General features: G+C 53.1%; 1 protein-coding gene across 1 annotated transcript; it reads right to left on the bottom strand.

The window, feature by feature from the left end:
• Positions 1–5523: 5523 nt before the first annotated feature.
• Positions 5524–13810, bottom strand: KRT71 (keratin 71). The gene is given in 9 exon segments (NM_001280716.1): positions 5524–6347; positions 7154–7188; positions 7824–8044; positions 8719–8844; positions 9044–9208; positions 9553–9648; positions 10155–10215; positions 10673–10887; positions 13295–13810. Coding segments are annotated over 9 exon segments (1578 nt in total). The 5' UTR covers positions 13742–13810; the 3' UTR covers positions 5524–6135.
• Positions 13811–22376: the final 8566 nt, after the last annotated feature.

Raw genomic sequence — 22376 nt, 5'->3', positions numbered from 1 at the left:
GAGGTCTCCCGAGTCTCCTCAGAAGACGCTCAGAAAAACTAAAGATACCCCTGTCACGGTGGTGGCAGAGGTGGCGGCCATCCTCAGCTGGCTGGACTGGCCACCACACTGATCTAGGCAAACGACAGGGACCAGAAGCACCAACTTGCATGGCTGGGCTGTCTCCTTCTTGTATCTCTAGATTCTTCTTGCTGATCTAGGATTTCATTTTGATGCTTCTGCTCCCAGAGCCCAGACAGCTTCTCAAGATAAACTGCCCACTCCAGTCTGCCTCAGCTCCATTCCTCCCAAAACCTCTTCCACCCCTGTCCACTTGGCCCACCTCCACCACCTCTTCAGGGCTTCCCTGGTGGCGCAGATGGTAAGCAATCCAGCTGCAATGCAGAAGACACAGACTCGATCCCCGGGTCAGGAAGATCCTCTGGAGAAGGAAATGGCTGCCCATTTCAGTATTCTTGCCTGGAGAATTCCATGGAAAGAGGAGCCTGTCAGGCTACAGTCGGTGGGGTTGCACAGAGTTGGACAGGACTGAGCAACTAAGCACTCATCACCTCTTCATCACCGCACTCCCTCCCCTCCACCCTCCTGATCTAGGGCTGCCACCACCCCTGGCTGCCTCTAGCATGGGAGACGAGGATCAAGAGGAGCTTGATCAAGGTACTGCCTTAAAGACCCCTGACATTGAGGGGATGGGCTACTGTGACTGACCAGTGACTGTGGGGCCACAGCTTCTGCAAGAAGCCGGCAGCATGTAAAACTGAGATGGCTTAATGGCAATCAGATGAAAAGGGAACCCAGCCCAGTGCCAAGGACTCAGAGACATCAGGCTTCAGATGACAGAATACTATGAAAGTTCCAACTGAGAATGGGCAGGGAGCCCGTGGGAGGTCAGGGTAGGGTGGGAATGAATGCACAGCAGCTGGGTGGGCAGAGGCAGGCCGTTCCCATGCCAGGAGGCAGGGTGGCGATGTGGAAAGAGTGTGGGCTCTGGGAGACAGAGCTCATGGAATCCTGGCTCCAGGTACTGCTCAGTAGCCTTGGATTTAGCATGTCTGTCTTAGGAACAGCACCACCTGCCTCAGAGAGGTGCCCAGCCCAGGGCTAGGGCTCCATAAACATCGGTTTCCAAATCCTGTCCTAGGACCCCTACCTGCTACTCTGGGCCTGAAGTATAGGAAAGGGGCTAAGGGCTGAGGCTCCACAGATGAAGAAGAGGAGCAGGGCAGAGGTCAGTGTCAAGAGGCTTCAGCCCCTTGGCAGGACCCCTGGATGCCATCTGGAACTCCCTTTGCTCTCCTTGCCCTCCAGAGATGTCCCAAGGGTGCCAATGTCCACATCTACAGCCAGCCTGACTCAGCCCCCAACAGTCCCCCAGCTGGGCCGCTGATACATCTGGCCTTCCTGCTTCAGGGCCTTCAGTGGGTTATACCAAGGACCAGCTCCTGTCAGGACCCACCATGGCAGCCTGGAGTCAGAGTGTGCTGGGGATTGGGGAACATTTAGTTCACCCACTTGTGCTGAGCACAAGTGGTGTGCCAGGCACAGGAGTACACAGGTGAAGATGATTCTGTCCCTGTCATTGGTCTGGGAGGAGGAGATGAGTCAGGTGGGTAGGGGAGCAGAGACAGGGTCTCAGAAAGCAAGGGGCACTTGCCAAGTATCAAAGGCCTTCACTATCTGCATCTGAGGAAAGGAATACATGATACTCCTCTCTATACTCTTCTTCCATTGATATGGCCAACCACAGCCTCTATACCCTCGGGATCCATCCAAGCCCGGCCCTTGCCCCTCAGCTCCACTCCAGGCTCCCTCTGACACAAGCCATCCTGTGCAGTGGAGCCAGCCAGTAGTCTCTAGGCTGTCTCTAAACCAGACTCCAGCCTAAGAGCTGCCCCAACGTTTCCATCACTCCCCGGTGGTTAACCTCCTATCATTCCAGTTCCTGCCTGCAGCCTCAGAGACTGGCTGAGAGGTGTTAGGCGGGCCCCCTAGTCATCCCCTTCCCACTTTGGGTGACCATTTAAAGCCCTAGACCTGGCCCTTTAGTCAGGGAACCCAGCTAGAGAGCACTACAGGGCTCCTGGTCTTCCAGGACTTGGGCCTCCCTCCGCAGGGCCATCATGTTCTTCTACTGGGATGATGCAGCCTGGCCCAGGAGCTGCTTGTTGCCCGTGGACAGAAACATGGACATGTCTGCGGCCCAGGCCTGTTGGTTCCCTCCTGGAAGGCTGTGAAAAGCTCAGCCCCAGGCCTGCAGGCCAGCTTTTATGACACTGTAGCCTGAGGAACTCCCTGACTTAGAAACACACCTTGTACTCTGCGTGCACATGACCAGGCCTTTGTCCTCACACCAGCTGGATCTGGGGGTCCAGAATGAACTGTTCTGGCAGGCAGGAACCCTCCAGGAGGAATGTTTGGAGTCAACGACCTGGCCCAGGCTCCGTCACTTTCCCTTCCTGAGGTTCAGTTTTGGTGTGTGTGCGTGGGAAGTGGGCATGAAACGTGATCCTGGGGGTGGGGAAGATGGAAACAGCTCAGCAGCAGAGGAAACTCAGGCCATGGCAACTCCAAGGGCACCCTCAGCTCGGTGTCATCCTGGAGAGACCAGAACCGACTCTGTCACACCTCTGACCCCCAGAGCCAGCCCTAATGGGACCCCTACACAGCACCTCCATCCGGGCCTTCAGCTCCACTGAAGTTCCCTCCACACCCCGAGGGTAGGAAGGACCCTGGATCTCATGCCTGTTACAGTGAGCCCACCCCTCTTTTCCTCTGTCTCCAGGGACCCCGTTTCTTCCCTCTGCCCCCCCTGGGCTTCCAGGAGCAGAAGCAAAAGGCTCCACATGATGCACCATCTGCTCCGCAAAGCAGCCTCTGCCTTGCTGCCCCTTCTGCTGCCTCCTCCCCCAGCCGCCCTGATTCGCCACAGGCCCGCCTGCACTGCTCTGTCCACTGATGCCACTGAAGGCTGTAAAGTGCTCACCCCTCTCTGACCATCCAGAATCCCCTATACTTCCCAGGCTTCTCGGGTCCCTAAACTGCCCACCTTCAGGCACAGTGCCCTCACCCCTGTTGCAGACCGATGACATCCTGCCATGGGTGTGTTGACCAGATAGATCATAGGACTTTCGGGTCTGAGCCTGGCTCCGCCCCTGATGACCTAGGTGACCTTAGATGAGGCCCTTGACCCTCCCTGGGTCTCAGTTCCTTCACTGGTGAAAAAGATAAAGCAGCTCCTGCTATGCAGCACAGAGGGCCCTCACATTAGGATATCGGGGCCTGCAATGTGTCAGGGCAACCCTGAGCCCTCTTCCACCCTGACCCTGTGGTTGATCTCCCCCTGGAACCTGCCAGGACGGGGGAGCAGGCAGGTGGCAGCACTGTCAAGCACCTACTCCAGTCCAGACGTGTGCGTTAAGCTAGAGCCCTGCCCCCACTCTCCACTCAGTCCTTCAGGCAAGAGACAGGGTACCTCTGAGGTCTTCTCCAACCTAAGATGGTGTTGATAGAGGATCTGATCCTGTTTTTTTACATGTAAAATGACAAGAGTGGCATTCCCTCACTTTCAATGCTGTTCAGATGATGAGTGTGCAAGTACTCGGCAAACCATGAAGCCACAGGTGAGCACCAATGAGAGAGGGCATCCTATGCCTCGACTCCCTTCACTGGCCGCCACAGCAGGCATTACTAATCGATCATGGCATTCTTCCTTTCTGGATCCCTAAGACCACATCCTAGACCAGCGGTTCTCAGCTGAAGCCGCTCCCTAGAATCCCTTCATTAACTTCAAAAGATACTGGTGAAACTTGGACCCCACCCCAGTAGCCTGACTTAAGTGACTTGTAATAGAGGCTCAGGCAACAGTATCTGTTTTGAAATTCCCAGGTTATTTTTTAGCCAATGTCAAGAACCATTGCTCTTAGTAACCACAATCCAATGACCTTGTAGACTCCTGTAACATAGTGGCCACCCTACTTGCTAGTCGTCGTCATTAGGCCCTCCCCAGGGCCCTCTCATGTTCCCCAGACCAAGTCTGCAGTGCACATTCAGCCCAGCCATCCCACTCTCAGACCTGCCAAGCTGATAACTTAAGTCCCGACCAAGGGCCTCAGTGCGTGGCTCCCGATTGCCTCCTGCAAGAAGCTTCACTCACTCTCCAGCATTGTGATCTGCTGTTCTAGAAAACGGACTCAGAATCACCCTGCCCACCCAGAAGACCCCCATGAGCCCTGGGGCAGAAAGAGACAAGGGAGTGGTCTTCACTCCCTCCCCACAACCTGGTTGATAAAACAGCAGCATCTAGAGAGACAGTCTCTATCCCCACATTTGAGAATCTAGCACTTCTTCTAAACCTCTCAACCGGAAAGTTCTTTCTGCTGTCTCACCTCAGTCCTTACTTCTGCAAAGGGAGGAGAGTGGCAGAGACAGCAGGTGTGTGTGACTCCTTTACTGAGGAAATGGCAATGTCTCTACCCAGTTCTGGAAGCACACCAGCCTCACCTTGTCAACCAGGGAAGCAAAACTTGCTTCTGAGTCTTGATCTGCTTGCCCCTCCTCTACCCACACCTGCTGAAAGGTGGCATTGACTTCCTGGTTGAGGGCAGCCTGGAAGCCCTGGCCAATGGTCACTTCCTGGGTGGTGGGGGGTTCTTGCCTGGCCTTGTGGCCTTGCTGTAAGCCCTAGCAACTACTCTCAAGTTCTATCTGCCAACCTAGCCCATCCATCCTATTATCCAATCCCTCCTCCTCCATCTTTGGAAGCCCTTGTGAACTCCAGGGACTTCCTGGCTGAGGTTTGCCAGCTCTCTATTGTTGCTGTGGAATCCATCCATCTGCCTCCTTACAGCCCTTCCCACCACAGGGCAGGAATGGCCTCCCCACAGCGGGAGCAGGACAGACAGGTGTCCGGAAGTGCCAACTGCACAGTCACTAAACCTCACAGTCTGCCCCAGCCCAACTCACTCCCTCCCCCCTGGGCTCAGGCTCTGAAAACTTGTTCCCTATCTTAGATTTTCTCACAGCGGGGCCAGGGGGTTGGGTCCCCACCAGCTCCACCCTTCTTGGGAGATCCACCGCCCTGCAGTGAGGCACAGGTTGAACAAATGCAGATAACTGCCTGCCAAGCTCCCACCGTCTAGGAAACAAGCAGTTCTCAGAAAGAGACCGGAGTCCCTGACAAGAGCAGGACCATTTCTGCCAGTGGATACAGGCAACCCTTTTGTTGAAAGCCACAAACCAGGCCACACACACACCCTGGCTATGCTTTCCCTTTCTTTCCCCCACGCCCTCTCCCTCTCACTTCCCAACTCTTCTCCACACTTCATGTTCCTGCAGCCCAACATGTGCTCCCAGCCCCTCTGCCATGTGGGCTCAGAAAGCATCTTCTTTTCTGCTCTACAGAGAAGATTAACCTGCCCGGGTGATGTGCCATGGTGTAATGTGTGTGTCCATGTGCCTGTGTGCTCACATGAGCATCTGAACTGAGGTCTGTGCGCGCACCTTGACCACTCAGAGACCAAGCCATCAGATCGTGCTGTTTATTGAGGATGCAGTGGGAGGGTCATTAAGGAGAAAGGAGAAATGAAGGGGCCTCCTCTTCCCTGCTTGTGGGTGCAGGATAGAATGAAGAAAGAGTCCCTGAGTTGTACTCGGTCCACTCAGAATGAGTCGTGAGCCAGACAGGGTGGGGTGGGGATGGTTTCGCTTGGCCGTCTGTCCTTCAGCCCTCCTTTTCCTGAACACAGAGCCAGCTCCTACCACAAGCAGGAGCTGGGACAAAGGCCCCAGTGTGAGAAGAGGGCCTGGGTCTGAGACCCACGGAGCCAGACAGAGTAATCAGCCACCGAGTCAAAGGTTGTGCAGAAGACGAAAGGCTGGGAGCCCATGGCATGGTTCAGGGACCACCGCCAAGGAGGCAAACTCCAGCATGTGCAAGGAGGAATTTCACCAAGCTCAGTTGTCCACACCTGTCCAGGTTCAGGAAGACACAGTCTGGGAGAAGTGAGCGGCCAAGGCCAGCACCGGAGGTGCAAGAACAGGCTGGGAGGGGTGGGGGCGGGGCTGACAATGGGCTGGGGAGAGCGCATGTGCCCGAGCCAGAGCCGGGACGCAGGGATGGCGGGAGGGCAGCGGACTCTACCGACTGGCTTTCTTGGAGGGGGCACTCAGGCTGGAGCCCTTCCCTAGGGCATCCTTGTAGTCGGTGGTGGTGCTCCGGCTCCGGCTTTCCCCGCCGCGGACACTGCACACTCCAGAGATGCAGCTGCCGCTGTTGGCCACGTAGCCTCCGCTGACCGAGCTGGGCCGGAAGCCATAGCCGCCGCTGCCGCTGGTGCTGCTGATGATGGCTGCAGGGGGAGAGCAGGGTCAGCAGCCCGCAGGCACAGCTAGGGGCTGAGCCAGAGGAGGCCGCCTTTCCCCAGGACGGGTGCAGCTCTTCTTGGAACAACAGGTTGGCTGGGGGACCCAGTCACAGTCAACTCCCTCCCCACTGGGGACAATATGGCAGAGACTGCTCCCCCCACGCCCTACCCTTGGTTTGCCCAGCTTATACTCAATTCAGCTGATTCTTAACTCTCAGAGGGCCACCTCTTTGGTCCAGGTACCCACGGGCTCTTGTGTCATTCTGGACACCTCCTGCCTCTTTTGTTAGCCTTTTCTCTAAACTTCTCAGTCTCCAGCCTCTTCCTCCTGCTTCCTGCCAGCTGTCCTCCAGGGGCATCTTTGGGAAGCTACAATTTAACTCTTAACCCTGGTGAGAAATCTAGAGATCTAACAACTATCAACATGACCTCCTAGGTCCATCAGTCCCCCAGCCCGGGTCTGATCATAACCTCGCAACCTGGCTCTCCGGGCCTCTTACCCATACTTATTGTCTTGCACCATGTCCTTTGTTTCCCCATTCCCATGGTGAGAGCCTTCCTAGCTGCCATCCCCTGGGAGCAAGGAGACAGTGGTAAGTGAGAAGGAGCCCTGGGCTGAGAGTCAGGAGGCCCGATTGCTTGGCCATGCCCTGCTATCTGGCTGTGTGATTTCAGCCAAAGGTTTTTCCTCTCTGGTCCTTAGATTTCTCATCTCCACACGTGGGGTATAACTAAGGCCCTTTCAAGTCCACAGAGTGTACAGTTTTAGGTCCAAGCATACAGGTACTTACAGATGCTGACAGGGGAGGGAAATTCTCCTGACATCCTGGTAACAAGGGGAGAAATAAGAGCAAGCAGTCATTCAACCTGCAGTCTATTAGCCTCAAAGCTAGTGCCCCCACCAGACTAACGTGGGTTTCTGAACTCAGTAGACACCTATGGAAATTCCAGGGCTCCTCTGGCACAGAGCCTGAAAAGCTATGGGGGACACCCTTGAATCTTTGGGATAACCAGGCAACCATCCCAGTTAAACCTAATGAGGTTTAACATCTGAGAGACAGCATGACACCTCCCAAAGGTCAGACCCAGGCGCTGATCCTTTCCTTCTCCCAAGAGCACTGGGGATGCTGGAGTGGCCGCCCATCTCTCTCTCGGACCTGGGCAGTTACGGAAGATGGAACAAGTAATGGGTTTTTCTTTTTCTGTTTGGCGGGAATGGAGTGTGCCCAGGTACACACAGGGAAGTTGTGAGGATTGAATGAGCCAATCCACGTAGCACACTGCCTGGTACGAAGTAAGCACTCGTGTCTGGGTAGGTATTATCAATTCTGTTATTTTCCCTAGCATCACCACCTCTTCACTCCCCAAGAACTCATCTTTTCTAGATTAGGATGTGTTGGGCTTTCTCCTTGGGTCCTTCCCCAACCCCCGGGGCCTTCCTGCCATAGCGTGCCCCATTACCTGCACTCCTCACTCTCCAGCAGCTTGCGGTAGGTGGCGATCTCCATGTCCAGGGCCAGCTTCAGGCTCATGAGTTCCTGGTACTCGCGCATCATCCTGGCCAGCTCCTCCTTGGACTGGTGCAGGGCGGCCTCCAGCTCGTCCAGCTTGGCCCTGGCATCCTTCAGAGCATTGTCACCCCTCTGTTCAGCATCAGCGATGGCAGTCTCCAGGTTGGAAGCCTAAATGGGGAATTGGAGAGTTGGAAACCAGAAGGGCTCCCTGGAATCATCCACATCCAAGTCCCACTCATTCTGTGAGATTCTGAAGTAGACACGCCCACCTCCACCTGTCAGACCTCCCTGCTCCTCTTCTAGTTGGAGCCCTTTCTGGCATTGGCAAGTCCTTCCTTAGCTTTGGCTTCACTGCCTTGTGTTTAGACATTGGTGAATGAAAAATAGTGCATTCTGCAGCCCTGATAGATTCAGCACCACTCGGTTCCTTGCAAAGTCATTTATTTGGCCAGCCTATGCTGAGAATACAAAGTGAGTGAGAGTAGAGCTCAGCCTTCTGCTCTTGACTTTAAAGTCTAGGAGAAGAGACCACTGGAACACTGTATTGAAGGTACAATGTCTGCCCAGGTATGTGGGGTCAGAGACAAGGGCATGGGGAAGGAGATGCTCTAGGATCAACTATTATTTCCCAAGAGCTTACCACACCCCTGGCACTTGAGCTGCAGTTGAGACACCCCAGGGATGCCTGCTCTAAGGGTTTGATGTGGTGACCTGTTTGGCCCCTTTCCCTTCCTGGGCAGAGATTTGGGAGGCTGACACCCTCAGCCCATTCATCACCTCCGCCCCCCATCCCCCACCAATTGTGCCCGTCTGCCCCAGGCAAAGGCAACCAGCCGTCTCACCTGCTTCTTCACATTCTCAATCTCTGAGCGGATTCTCTGGATGAGCCGGGTGAGCTCCGAGATCTCATTCTTGGTGTTTTTGAGGTCGTCCCCATGCCGGCCAGCTGCGAGCTGCAACTCCTGGAACTGGGGACCCAAAGAACAGAGCCATGGTTAGGGGTGATGAGTGTGTTGTGGGAGTGCATGGTGGCTGGGGTTGGTGATGTCATGGGGACAGGACATGCTGGACACTTAACTGGATATTGTCTCCGCTCTGAAAATGATCTGGCCCAGCCCTCTTGTCGAAGGGGGTCACCCTCCCCAGCCTGGCCTCAGCCCAGCTTACCTTGGTCTGGTACAGGGCCTCAGCCTCAGCCTTGCTCTTCAGGGCAATGTCCTCATACTGGGCACGGACCTCGTCAATAATGCTGTCCAGGTTCAGGTCGCGGTTGTTATCCATGGACAGGATGACAGACATGTCGCTGATGTGGGACTGGATCTGAGCGATCTCCTGCAGGGGAAACAGTGATGGTCTCAAGACGTGACTGATGGAGGTCAACAAACTCCCTCATAAGTGAACAAATCCCAGTGATGCCATTTAGAGGCTCCAAACCAAGACTGCAGCTCACGGTGCATAGTGAGCCCCCTCCAGGCCCCAGACAGAGTCCCGCTGCCTGGGAGGTAAGGCCAGGACCATTTCCCTCCCACCCAGAGAGTGGAGGTGAGGAACCTCTCAGGGCTGAAATGGAGATGAATAGATGAGAGCAGGGGCCTGGGTGTCCCTCCTGGGTGTCTCAGAATAGAGTCTTACCCTAATGGAGCCCTCAGAGGGGTGGAATGGAGAGATAGACTTACAGCTTCATAGAGACACTTGAAGAACTTGATCTCCTGGTCCATGGAGTCCACCTTGGCCTGTAATTCCACCTTATTGGCATAAGCAGCATCCACATCCTGAAAGATAGCCCAGCCATCCCCAGGTCACCGCCACTGCAGCCAAGAAGGCAACACACACCGCAGGCTGCTCCCTTGCACAGGGAACTAGCTGCCTCTCCTCTTTGGGAGGCTCATGAGAAAGGGGAGGAAGGAGCAGAGGGCCCAGCCCTGCCCCATCCTGCAAATGGGCTCTCTCAGCAATAGGGATGGGGTGCCCCGCTAAGAAAAGGAGCCCCAGCCAGACTGCTGTCAGTAATCCAGTGGCATCCGAGCAGGCCTGCAGCTGCAGGGGACTTCTGTGTGCTGTCCTCTGCTGTTCTCCACTGTGGGAGAATTCTGCCCCCACTAAGCACTCAAGAATGCCCCCATCCTGTCTTTTTTTCCTTCTCTGGATAGTCTTGCATTGTGGTTTTCCCCTGCCTTCCCCTCACTGTTTTGGAATAAGCTCACTTTCTTTGAAAGCAGAGCTCAGCTCCACCAGATCCCAGGCCACCCCCAGACCCCAGACCGGCCTACCCCCTCACCTTCTTGAGCAGCACAAACTCATTCTCTGCCGCTGTCCGCCTGTTGATTTCTTCCTCATACCTGTGGGAATGCCAGGGCTTTTATGGTTAATATGTCTCACTGAGAACCCTCACTTGCCCAGGGAAGATCCTGAGCTGGGGGCAGTGTGCTTGACAGAGGGCACAGATGCTGGAGGGCCTGCAGAGTCCAGGGCCTATGGGGCCAGCCAGGCGAGAAGGCTTCCTGGAGGAGGGGATGTGATCACCAATTTTGGAAGAATGAGATTATTGGAGATTCAGCTTCAAAAATGAGGAAGAGCATGTGGCATGAACATCCTGAGGGAAACCACCCATCTGTCCCAAGTGTCAGGCTGGAGGATCAGGGAGCAATCCCAGAGCTATCTTGGGGTAATTCTTCTTGATATGACAAGGAACACTGCCCCCTGCCTCCAAAAACTTCAAGCTGGGGTAGCTGCCCACTCCTGCTCAAAAGGGACAGGGAGAGTCATGTAGCTACAGGGAGTCCCCTCCCCACTCACCTCTTCTTGTAGTCCTCCACCACGTCCCGTACACTCCTCAGCTCTGAGTCCAGCCTCACCCGGTCCCCGGACAGCGTCTCCAGCTGCTTCCGCAGGTTGCTGATGTAGCCCTCGAGGATGGGCTCTAGGTTGTTCTTACAGTTGTTCAGGTCCAGCTGCTGCAGCAGCTCCCACTTGGTCTCCAGCACCTGGTTCTGCTGCTCCAGGAACCTCACCTGAAACCCAATGCCCAGAAATGTTGAGCCTCCATAGAAACCATCACACCCGTCCCTTCTAGGGCACTGGGCAAAGCGGTCCCCCCTGCATTTTCTCCTCTACCCCTCACAACAGCTATTTGAGGTGCATGCATCTTTAACCTCATTTTGTGGAAAGGAAACTGAGAAGTTGATCTCTCCCAAGGTCCAGTGGTTTAATAAATATCAGAGCCCAGAACTGAACCCAGATATATGTTCCAATAACCCATGCATCTGATCACTCTGAACCCACTATGGCCAAACCAGTCCAGGGCAGGGGTGAGCCTGAATTTACTGCAACAGAGTCAGGCTGAATCCATCTTTGGAAAGGCTGACCACTCAAAAGACAGGAGACTGCTCTTCATTTTCCAGTATTTCATGATCAAGAGGCTCAATGGACCAAGAACTCCTGGGTGTTCTAAATTCCTTCATCAGAGTCCAGCTCCATCTTTCTCAAGGCCTCTTCCTACTCCCCTAGTCCTGCCCCTCAGAACCATCTTCCCTAGAGCATACTTGGCTCACGGAGCAAGATGCACAGACAGAACTCCCATGCCATCATAGCCTCACTGGGCCAGGAAACTGACCGGAGCTGGTGGATCTGCAGCCACTGCTCTTGTTTGGTTTGGGTTGATTTTTAGTTTTTCTGTTTTGAATGTGACTTCTCTCAGTCGTATGTGAGCACAGCTACTTTAAACAAGGTTGTGTTCCTTAAAGTCAGAAACGCAGGACATCAGAAAACTGTCTGGGCTTCAGTGTTGAGGTGGGATTGGTCACCAAACAGCTTGCTTCCAGCAGATCCTCCAGCATTTGGTTTGGTTTAAGCAATCCTGACTCTTTCAAGCCTATCCATAAGACTGAGTATTCACCACAGAGAAAACCCTACTCCCGGGACAGCACAATGCACATCTGGATGGCTGATAGGACGTACCCATCGCCGCTGGCTTCCTGGGCTTATGGGACTGTACTCCTCTAGGGACCAAAATTATTTAGGAAACCTCCAAGTGTTTGAGCCCAGAGGCACCCCAGACAGACCACCTTTTTCACAGAGGTGACTGTCTTCATGCTTGTCTTTCTTTCTGTGTCTCCAGACTTTTACTCCTTAATGAGGTTTGACCAACTCAGCCCAAGGTCAGTCCACTCCCACATCCCCAGACCCCAAACCTCAGAATACTTTGCTCTTCTAGATGTGAAAGGGTTAGGGGGTAAGAAGCCACAGAGACAGTGCAGCCCCTGGAGTGAGCAGAGGCAACAGGAACTGCTCCAAACTGGAGTCCAGAGCTGTGGGGATGCAAGGTTTTGATGGTCGTTGACTGTTACAACATAGGCTTTGTCCTGGGCTGGCCCACCCTTGGTGCCTGACTGTCATGTAGCCAGCCAGGACTGTCATGTCCAGTGCCCAGTACTCGGTCTGGAGTCAGGAGGCTGAGCCTCCAACTGCACCTTCCCTTGCCCAGAGATGACCTTGGGCATGGCATTGCCCCTTGCCTTTGCTGACTTGTAAAATGGGAGCAATCATTTCTTATCTGCAAAAAGGCAGGACCTATCTGGACTGGATGATCCCTTGAGGCTTCTTCCAGACCTTTGATTTTTCTCCTTCCCAACACCCCTCCTTCAGCTTTCGGAGATAAAAATGATAATAACAGTCACCGCCGTCTGGGGAGTACTTAGCATGCATCAGGCATCATGCCAAGATCTTCACATGCAGTTTCTTTCACAAATCTGATAGTGGCCTCAAGAGGTAGGTTATTATCTCCATGGTGGAGATGAGGAAACAGAGGCATAAACAGGGTGGATGACTCTCCACCCGTCCACACAGCTGGCTACGTGACTGGCTTAGCCACACAAAGTCACACAGCTGGTCAGCGATGGGGCCGAGGTGGAAACCAGGTCTGACTTCAGAGCGCTGTGGAGACCTCGTCCCCACTGTGCTCTTCTGCCTCTCAAGAGTACTCACCCACCAAAACTAAAGCCCATGGCCAAGCCAGCCATGAAGGACCATTCGCTGGTGCTCCCAGTCCTTCTGTCAAAGGACTAGAGGATGGGCTCAGCTTGCAATGATAGGAGGGGGACAGCTTTCCTGGCCCCTTTCTGCTTATAGCCTGCTTGGCCCCAGGCTTAGCAGTAGCACCAAGCCGGCTCTCAAGAGTAAGAAGCAAGGGTCTGTCTTCTCTTTGGAGCTCCTTTCAGTAACCCTGACAAGCCTCTGCCAGTAGAGACTGATCTGCCTGTCTTTTCTCAGGGAAGACTATACGGGAAACCTTAATTCAGTCACCCTGGATTACGTGCCTTCCCATTTCTAATCTCAATCCCTCTTGCTGCAACAAAAGCACATGTTCCGAGAAGAAAAGACAAGGGCTGTTTACAGGTCCCCAGGTCCTAGCAGACCCACCTTGTCGATGAAGGAGGCGAACTTGTTGTTCAGAGCCTTGATCTGCTCCCGCTCCTGGGCACGCACTTTCTGGATCTCGGGGTCCAGCTCCACGTTGAGGGGGGCCAGGAGGCTCTCGTTGACAGTGACCTGGTGGATGCCTCCAGGTGGGCACACAGTTGGGCATATGGGCCCCAGGGCCACGCTGCCAAACATGCTGCCGGCGAAACCACTGGCCCGGCCTCGGCCAAATCCATAACCTCCACTCTTCCCACTGCCGCTGGCCACGTTGAAGGAGATGCTCCGGACGCCACCCAGGCTGTAAAGGCTCCGACTTCCGAAGCCCCCACTGAGCCCTTTGCCTCCTGCCCGGTAGGAGGACGTGCTGCCTCCAGAGAGCACAGCTGAGCAGCCGCTGAAGCCTCCCTTGGCAGCGGCTCCAGCCTTGCAGGTGAATTGGCGGCTCATGCTTCTCGTGGAGATGGAGCTTGGATGCTGGAGGAACGAAGGCAAATTCCCACACGGTTCTGCAGGTTGCAGTGAGGACTGGCAGGTGCCCTCCTTTATATGTGCTTGGCACTGGGGCTCGTGGCTGGCCAGTCAAGAGCTTAATTCATGGGTTTGGCTTGCCTGCGAGCAAGAAGTCATTTTCTCTGTGCTGAGCTAGAGATCAAGCCTCCCCACCTCTGAAACAACATGAAACCATCAAATTGCTGGGCTTGCAAGCCTTGCTCATGTAATTTGGGTCTTATCTAATTAACCTGCTGTTATAGGGTAATTTGCCCCAGGCCCCAGCCTCTCCAGGGGGGTGTCATTGGCTCTTCATCATCTCTATCCTGATGAATCTTCTCTTGGCTGTGGGCTTCCTCCTGGGGACCAGGGGAAGCAGATGGACTGCACTGGACAGGGAAGGTTGCTGGGTAAAATATCTGGGAGCTCTAACCATAGCTGCGTCCTCTTCTTTCATGGAAAGGGGCCATTCATTGAGCTGTTCACCCTTCCCCCAGGCCCCCTGAGACACACCCCACGCCATGGCCTCATCTCCTAACCCACAGAGGACAGTAGCTCTCTCTGTGGAGTATCAAGGATGGAGTGACCCTCTCCCTGGCAAGTGACATGAATAGCCCAGGCCAGAGTCAACCCTGGATACAGTGGGTCCTTGAGCTTCTGTAAGTTCTCCAAGAAATGGGATTGCCACACTTCACCCCTCTCAAACTCTCAAAATAAGACAGGTTAGAGGCTGTGCAGAGGATGTCTCGGGCTTCCGAGGTGGCTCAGTGGTAAAGACTCCACCTGGCAATACAGGAGCAGCAGGAGACACGAGTTCAATCCTTGGGTCCGGAAGATCCCTGGAGGAGGCAATGGCAACATGCTCCACTATTCTTGCCAGGAAAATCCCATGGACAAAGGAGCCTGTCTGGCTACAGTCCGTGGAGTTGCAAAGAGTCAGGCCTGACTGAGTGACTGAGCATGCCTGCACACAGGGATGTCTAGCCCTTCAAGCACCTGGGCAGAATGAAGAAGATGAGGAGGATGGTGTCAGGCAGGTGGGAGAGAAATTCCCAGAGTCCATTGGGAAGAGATATGGACACAGTGGACAGAGGCTCGTCCAGGGCCTGGAGGTTTCAGGGGAAGCCTCCCGAACATCCATTTTGTCACGTATGTCTCTCTTCCAACGTGTATTTGCTAATAAGATGTGGAGCAACTTGGTCAGGAACCATCTGTTTAAAACTGAAATGAAGAAGTTACTGTCAAGATGAGACTAGACTTCCATCACATCCCTCAACAGCCAGGCAAGCCAGGCGTGAAGGTCTGGCCCAGAGCAGGGCTCAGGGAGCCCTGTGCATCCTGCTTCAGACACTCCTGTGGTCCCCGCCCCAGACTCTGCCTGTTGTCCCCTCCCTCCTGCATCGCTGGCTCCCGCAGTGGACCCCAGAGCTCCCCCATGATCGCCCCTGCGACTGCGGCCCCAGCTTCGCCCATGGCTGGCTCTGCTTCTGGAGACTGCCATTTCCCAAAGATCCCTGCTGGGGCCCCATGGGTGGGCTGTGACCCTCGGCTGGGTGTGGACACGGAAGAGAAGAGAATCTGGGGCCCAGCTGGTCTGGGGCTGTCTGTCACTTTGTTTAGGGGGTTGGCCTGAACTCCCTCAGCCCGCCCGCCACACGCCCCTTCCCAGCCTCCCCCTGCCATTTTGTCTGCATGGTTCACCAGAATTTCTCTTTCCCGCCCTTCTCTCCTGCCATCCTGTCTCCGTCCTGCCTTATCCCTCCTCTCCATTTTCCATCCTTCCTTTCTTCTCTCCCTCTCACTCTGCTGCTCCCTCCTCTCAGCCTCTTCCTGGAGGTCTTCCTGGGCCAGCAGAGCCCGCATCTGACTCTCCCATCTCCCTCACCCCTTGGCATGTTCTTGCCCTATGCCAAAAGGACAGGGACTCTGCGGGCAGCTCCATGAGCTTCCTCTGAAGCCTGCACCGTGTGTCATCGCATCTTCCTTCGTAAAGAGGGTGGAAGTTTCCCAGACACCCCCTAGCAGGCACCTCCGCCCCTCCTTTCTCCCTCAATAAATCTCCTCTGTGCACTATGTGTCAGGCAGTGTGCCCAGGAGCTTGTGGTGCAGCACTCAAGGCCTTTTTCAGCTCTTGGAACCCAGTCCTCACATGAGGGTGGTCCCCTCCATGGTTTCGCCGGCTGTCTGTTTCTCTGATAGGCATGGCAGCTCCCTAGCACAGCCTTCAGGGTCCCTGCAGCTGCCACCCCACCTCCACCCCAGCCAGCAACCTCCCTCCTGGCTGCTCCTTCGCTCTGCCAAGGACACCCACAGGGCTCATCTTCAAATACCTTCAAATTTTTACCAAACTATTCTTACCCAGCCTGAAACACCCTCTCTCCCCATCTCTTCCTGTCCAAATCCTTCCAGTCTTTCAAAATCCTGCTTACACTCCTGGATTTAGCCCCCAATCCAGGACTCCTCTGTCCTTTGACTGCTGTGTGGAGGCTGCCATGTTCCCTAGGGCCAGGGGCCTGGGAGAGGGTTCCATGGCCCCCAGTGGACTCCTCCCTCTGTATCTTCCCTCAGGGCACAGGACTAGCCTCTGGTCATCCTTCCCAGGTGTGAGAGGATTGACAGTGGTTTGAACAGCCACCAAACTGCTGGGATGGTGCATCTTCAGGGAGCCTCTGCGCTTGCATCTGCCTCAGATGGCACCAGGTAAGAGCCCAGGCTCCAGGAGCTGGCTCCCAAGCTCTGAATCCCACGCTACCACCCAGCGCGTCTTCACCTCTCGAAGCCTCCGCTTCCCAGCTCTAAATGGGATCACAGTTCTTCATGGATGGACTTCCCCGGTAGTCCAGTGGTTAAGATACCCTGCTTCCATCGCAGCGGGTATGGGTTCAATCCCTGGCCAAGGAACTAAGATCCCGCATGCTTCATGGTGTAGCCAAAACAAATAGAAAAATAAATACATTTAAAAAGAAAAACAACAAAAATAAAAAGATTTCTCATGAGGTAGTTGTGGTGATTACATGTATTAATTCATGTAAATCCTTGGTAACTCCCTGGTGTATTTCAACGCTCAATACATATTAATCAGTGACCAAAAGTAGAATTTAGGAATCAGCCTGTCCTCTCTTTTCCTCCTCTCTCCCCTTCCTTTTCAGAGCAACAGGATGTCTGGATTAGCACACTCCCATACAGTGTTATCTGCTGTTGGGGGACCTGGAATAGATGGTGTTCTCAAAGGTCCCAGGCTCCGGGAATCTCTCTGTTCAGACCATCTCTGGTAATGGAAAATTCTCCATTAGAAATAATAATAGCCACTGTCTAATAAGTGTTTCTAGCTACAAGATTTGACAGGAAGCATTTTTCAAATATTAAGTATATTGATGCATGCATGCTAAGTCGCTTCTGTCATGTCCAACTGTTTGTGACCCTAGGGACCGTAGCCCTCCAGGCTCCTCTGTCCATGGGATTCTCCAGGCAAGAATACTGAGCTGGGCAGCCACTCCTTTCTCCAGGGGATCTTCCCAACCCAGGGATCGAATCTGCGTCTCCCGTGGGTCCTGCATTACAGGGGGATTCTTTACCACTGAACCACCAGGAGAAGCCCAACTATATTGATACTGATCCCTATATCACTCACTGAGCACCTACCAAGTGCTGAGGGAGGCAATAAAAAGCATTCTGCCCTCAGAGAACTTAGTTTCTGGATTCCTGGAAAAAGCATCTCATCAAGCTATTAACAAGTCATTAACACCTTAGTATAAATTAGTTAATTAGATACTGGCCATTAGGAATGAAACACCCAATTTTGTTGATGCAGATGATAGAAGAGGAAGGAGGAACATCCTGGGCCACTCACAGGAAGGGTGGGCCCAGGTGGGGCTCCTGGGGTGCTTACTGGTGTTTTTGCCGCAGGGATAAAGGGAGGTACTAAAGAAAATCAGCACAGAGCTGTAGTTCACCAAGGTTATAAAGGCCCTGCCCCAGACTCAACTGAGACCTGGGCAAACTTATGGGCAAGAGGAGACAGAGTCCCTGCCTGGGGAGGCTGGTAAGGGAGACAGGCTGGGATCTACCATGCTCCACGTCCCGTCTTCATCTTCCCTCACGCCCTTTGCAGTACTGGGGTGGCTGTTTCCTGTCTGTATGTGTGCGCTCAGTTGCTCAGTCATGTCTGACTCTTTGCGACCCCATGGACTGTATTCCGCCAGGCCCCTCTGTCCCTGGGATTTTCCAGGCAAGAATACTGAAGTGGGTTGCCATTTCCTTCTCCAGATCTTCCCGACCCAGGGATGGAACCCATGTCTCCTGCATTGGCAGGCGGATTCTTTTTACCACTGATCCACCTGGGAAGCCCTGCCCAGTTTTCCAGGTGGGAATTAAATTCGGAGAGATGATGGGCCAGGCATGGAGGTCTCTGAGCTGCAGCTCTACTCACCTGTGAATTGGCAGGGAAAGTATGTCCAATCAGAGACTCAACCCCCAGGTTACCAAGAACATCTAGCTTGAATGTTCAAGGGAATTTTAAGTTGCTTGCTAAGTGAATTACATTTATATGGCTCTTGGTTTTATAACTAAATATTTTGTTCACTTTACACAAAGAATCTGTAGCTTTCTCTATGTTTTTGTCTCTACATCTGTGAGAATGATCAGCTTCGCGTGTTCGTGTGATTCCATGGCCTCTGCAGGATCCACTGGCTCCTCATTCTCAGCATTCTGAGGTCCTATAAGCCTCCAGAGAAGGTTTGAGAGAGAAGAGTTAGAAAATCTAGTATAATCGCAGAGGGTGTTTGCTGGGTGAGAGGAAAAGGGAATGCACAGAGGAGAGGCAAGACCCAGGGACACTGAATCCACAAGGACTACCTGGAGGAAGGGGTTTGAATGTCAGTCTTTCAAGGAAAAAAAGGCTTGTGTAGACTCTTCCTGAGGAGGAGTAAAAGCAACCCAGGCTGGCAGGAGGAAGGGCCTTTGTGAGGGAAAGACCCTTCAGGCTGGCGTGATTATGAGTGAAGGGAGACCATGGGTTGAGGGACCCTGGACCCCACCCTGTGCATGAGACAGGGTGAGTGAGAGCTATTGAGGGCTCATGAGCCAATAAGAGTCTGGGCCACACATGTTTGAGGAAGCAGAATCTAGCTGATGTAGGAGTGGGGTGGGGGAGGCTAGAGGTACTGAGAAAGGGGCAGGTGGTTCTTGGAGCAAATAATTGTCTCCAAAATTAGGGGGAATGAGCTGGCCTATTTCAGAGAAGGCAATGGCACCCCACTCCAGTACAATTGCCTGGAAAATCCCATGGACAGAGGAGCCTGGTAGGCTGCAGTCCATGGGGTCGCACAGAGTTGGACATGACTGAAGCGACTTAGCAGCAGCAGCAGAGCTGGGCTATTTGGATGACATCAGTTCCGGTCCTGCAGATGGACTCAGGAAAAGAGCATGTTTTCTGCGAATCCCACACAAGTACGCCCTTCATCCCCCTACATCCTCCTATAGTTTCAGGCTGGCAGGGCACTCAGCCCCAAGCCTGGCAGCTGGAGCACAGCCCCTGGGGGACTTGGCCATGGCCAGAGCCATCCATCTGGGGGCAGGACAGCTGTTTAGCAGGTCTGCAGCTGGCAAGGCTGAAGGTGAGCTCATGCCAGAGGAGCCGGGGTGTAAAAGCCGAGGAAGACTGTCCTCCCAGACACTCGGCTCTGCTCCCACCCTGCTGTTTGGTTGCCAGAGAAATGCCTTCCAGGGCTGCCCCATCCCCCTCACTTCCTCCTTGCTCAACTCCGTGGCCAAGACCATCTCCCTTGAGCTTTGCTGGCCATCTCCTTTCTCTAGCCCACCCCAAGCCTCTGGCAAGGTGTGTGGACTCAGGACTGTGCATCCAGGCCCTGGTCATGTGACCAGGGTAGGTCTCCCAACTTCCTAAGCCTCTGTTTCTACATCTCTAAAACAGGGGGTACTAATACCTGCTCCGCCTGCTCCCCGAGGTGGATGGGAGTCATCTTGTAAATAATAATGATGATGGTAATGATACTGGCAAACACACAGGGTGGGCTCTTCAGGACACTGCTCTAAGCACTACATACGTATTAACTCATTTAATTCTCACTGCAGTCCTGTGAGGCAAGTACTGTTATTATCCCCATTTTACAGATGAAGATACTGAGGCACAGGACGTTAAGTAAGTTATTGGAAGTTGCACAGCTAGTGAGTAGTTGGACCAGGATTTGAGGTAAGCTGCCTGGCTGCCATCTGTGCCCTTCACCTCTGCACTGTCCTGGCTTCCCCGTGTGCCAATGTCCAGTGTACATGCCCGCCCTGAAGCACGGTGTGAGAAGCTGAGCTCAGCAGCACTGACTCCTCCCGCTCTCTTCTTCCTGTCCCTGACTCTCCAAGCAGCAGATCTGACCCCTACTCCCCTTAGCCTGTTTTGCTCTTTTGAAGGCAATATAATTTCAGGACTTGGGTGGGGTGTTTATGAGACGATCGCATGTTTCTTACATGCATCCTGCTTTCCCCTGATGACACGCCCTGGGCTGTTCTCCCAGCCTCCTGCCCACCGAGGCAGACTGGTCCTATCCTTTAAGACAAACAAAAACACCCCTCCTCTAAGAAGCCTCCCCTGAGCCCTCCCTAGGGCAGCCACAGCTTTCTGTACACAACCCTCTTGCCCAGGTGCTGTGTGCGTCCTTCCAGCCTAACAGGTCCCCCTGAGGCTGGACGATGCTCTCTGCTCCATGGCCCCAGTCTCCGTGCTTACGGTGTGAATTGTGAGCACTGCTCACAAGCTCACAGATGTGTTCCCATAGGTGTCAGAGGCCGTGTGGGGGCCCACATCTGCATATGGGTGGTCGTGAATACAAAATTAGGCAGAATGCTGTCCAGCCAGTAGGGACCAGCGTGGCTGTCTCAGTTGCCTGTGGCTGACACCTTCTGTGATGGGTTCTAATTAAACCAATGGTTAAATATTTTGAGTCTCGTCCATAGGCTTGAGTCTGTGGGCTGATGAGCACGTGTCTACACCTGTGTGCCGAGGTTTCTGATGACAGTCCACCTGACAACAGGCCCCATCTTAGATTAGCTATCATTGTCAGACCTCCAAGTGTCCATTCCTCTCTGTTAGTGGCACACACGTGAGAGCCGGTTGTCCTGTTTTTATTATATTCTTTTTCAAGAACGGAGGAAGTGGTGACTCCCAGCTTTTGAGTATAAATAGGTCCCATTTGTTCATTGTTAGTTTTTATTTCCATTATTCTGGGAGATCAATCAAAGAAGATATTGCTGCAATTTATGCAATTTATGTCAGAAAGTGTTCTGCCTATGTTTTCCTTTAGGAGTTTTAGGGTGTTGGGTCTCACATATAGCTCATCAGCGGTTTTCGTTTTCTATTCTTTTTTATTACAGCTATCCTAGTGAATGTGAAGTGGTACCACTTTGTGGTTTGGATTTGAATTTCCTGATGATTAATAAAGTTGAGAATCTTTTCAGGTGCTTGTTGGCCATTTGTGTATCTTCTCTGAAGAAAGGTCCATTAGATTCCTCTGCTTGCTTTTAAATTGGGTTGTCTTCTTGTTATTGAGATGTCAAAGTTCTTTATATGTTTTGGGTTCAGTTCAGTTCAGTTGCTCAGTCGTGTCTGACTCTTTGCGACCCCATGAACTGCAGCACGCCAGGCCTCCCTGTCCACCAACTCCCGGAGTTCACCCAAACTCATGTCCACTGAGTCGGTGATGCCATCCAACCATCTCATCCTCTGTCGTCCCCTTCTCCTCCTGCCTTCAGTCTTTCCCAGCATCTGGGTCTTTTCAAATGAGTCAGCTCTTCACGTTAGGTGGCCAAAGTATTGGAGTTTCAGCTTCAGCATCAGTCCTTCCAGTGAACACCCAGGATTGATCTCCTTTAGGATGGACTGGTTGGATCTTCTTGCAGTCCCAGGGACTCTCAAGAGTCTTCTCCAACAACACAGTTCAAAAGCAATGTTTTGGGTACTAGACCCTAATCAGATACGTGATTTGCAAATATTTTCCCTCATTTTGTAAATTATCTTCTCACTTTCCTGGTAATTCCTTTTGATGTATAGAAATTTTTAATTTTGAGGAAGCCCAATTTCTGTATGTTCTCTTTGGTTGCCTAGGCTTTTGATGCCATGTCTAAGAATCTACTGCCAAATCTGTTCACCTCCCACCCACCCCACCCACCAACCAACAAGACCAGCACACAAAACCTAAGCCAAAACTTACTGTGATGGTGTGATTTAAATTCTTTTCAAGAACCTATGTTCTCACTTTTCTAGTATTTGTTTATACTCTCCTCCTCCTCCAGGAAGCCTTCCTTGCTTAGCTTCCCTGTGCTGATCACTTCTCAGCATTGCTGCACTGGGCTGCCCTTCCCTGATTTGTATGAGTGCGTGACTTTGTATGTGTGTCTATTTCTCCCATTGGTCTGAGTTCACCTCCAGAGAAGCCTCCAGGCTCCTGAAAGGCCTGTGCCCGTGAGCAAGATGGAGTGTATCATCATTGGAGATGGGCAGTTTGGAGAAATTGAAATGTTGACAGACATGCACCTCAGATATTACTCAAGGACAGTTTATTGAACATATGGCAGAAATTCAGAA

This window comes from Ovis aries, chromosome 3 (genome assembly GCF_016772045.2).
Source record: "Ovis aries strain OAR_USU_Benz2616 breed Rambouillet chromosome 3, ARS-UI_Ramb_v3.0, whole genome shotgun sequence".
Taxonomy (NCBI): domain Eukaryota; kingdom Metazoa; phylum Chordata; class Mammalia; order Artiodactyla; family Bovidae; genus Ovis; species Ovis aries.
Note: the sequence above shows the minus strand (reverse complement) of the source record. Positions and strands in the feature narration are given on the sequence as shown.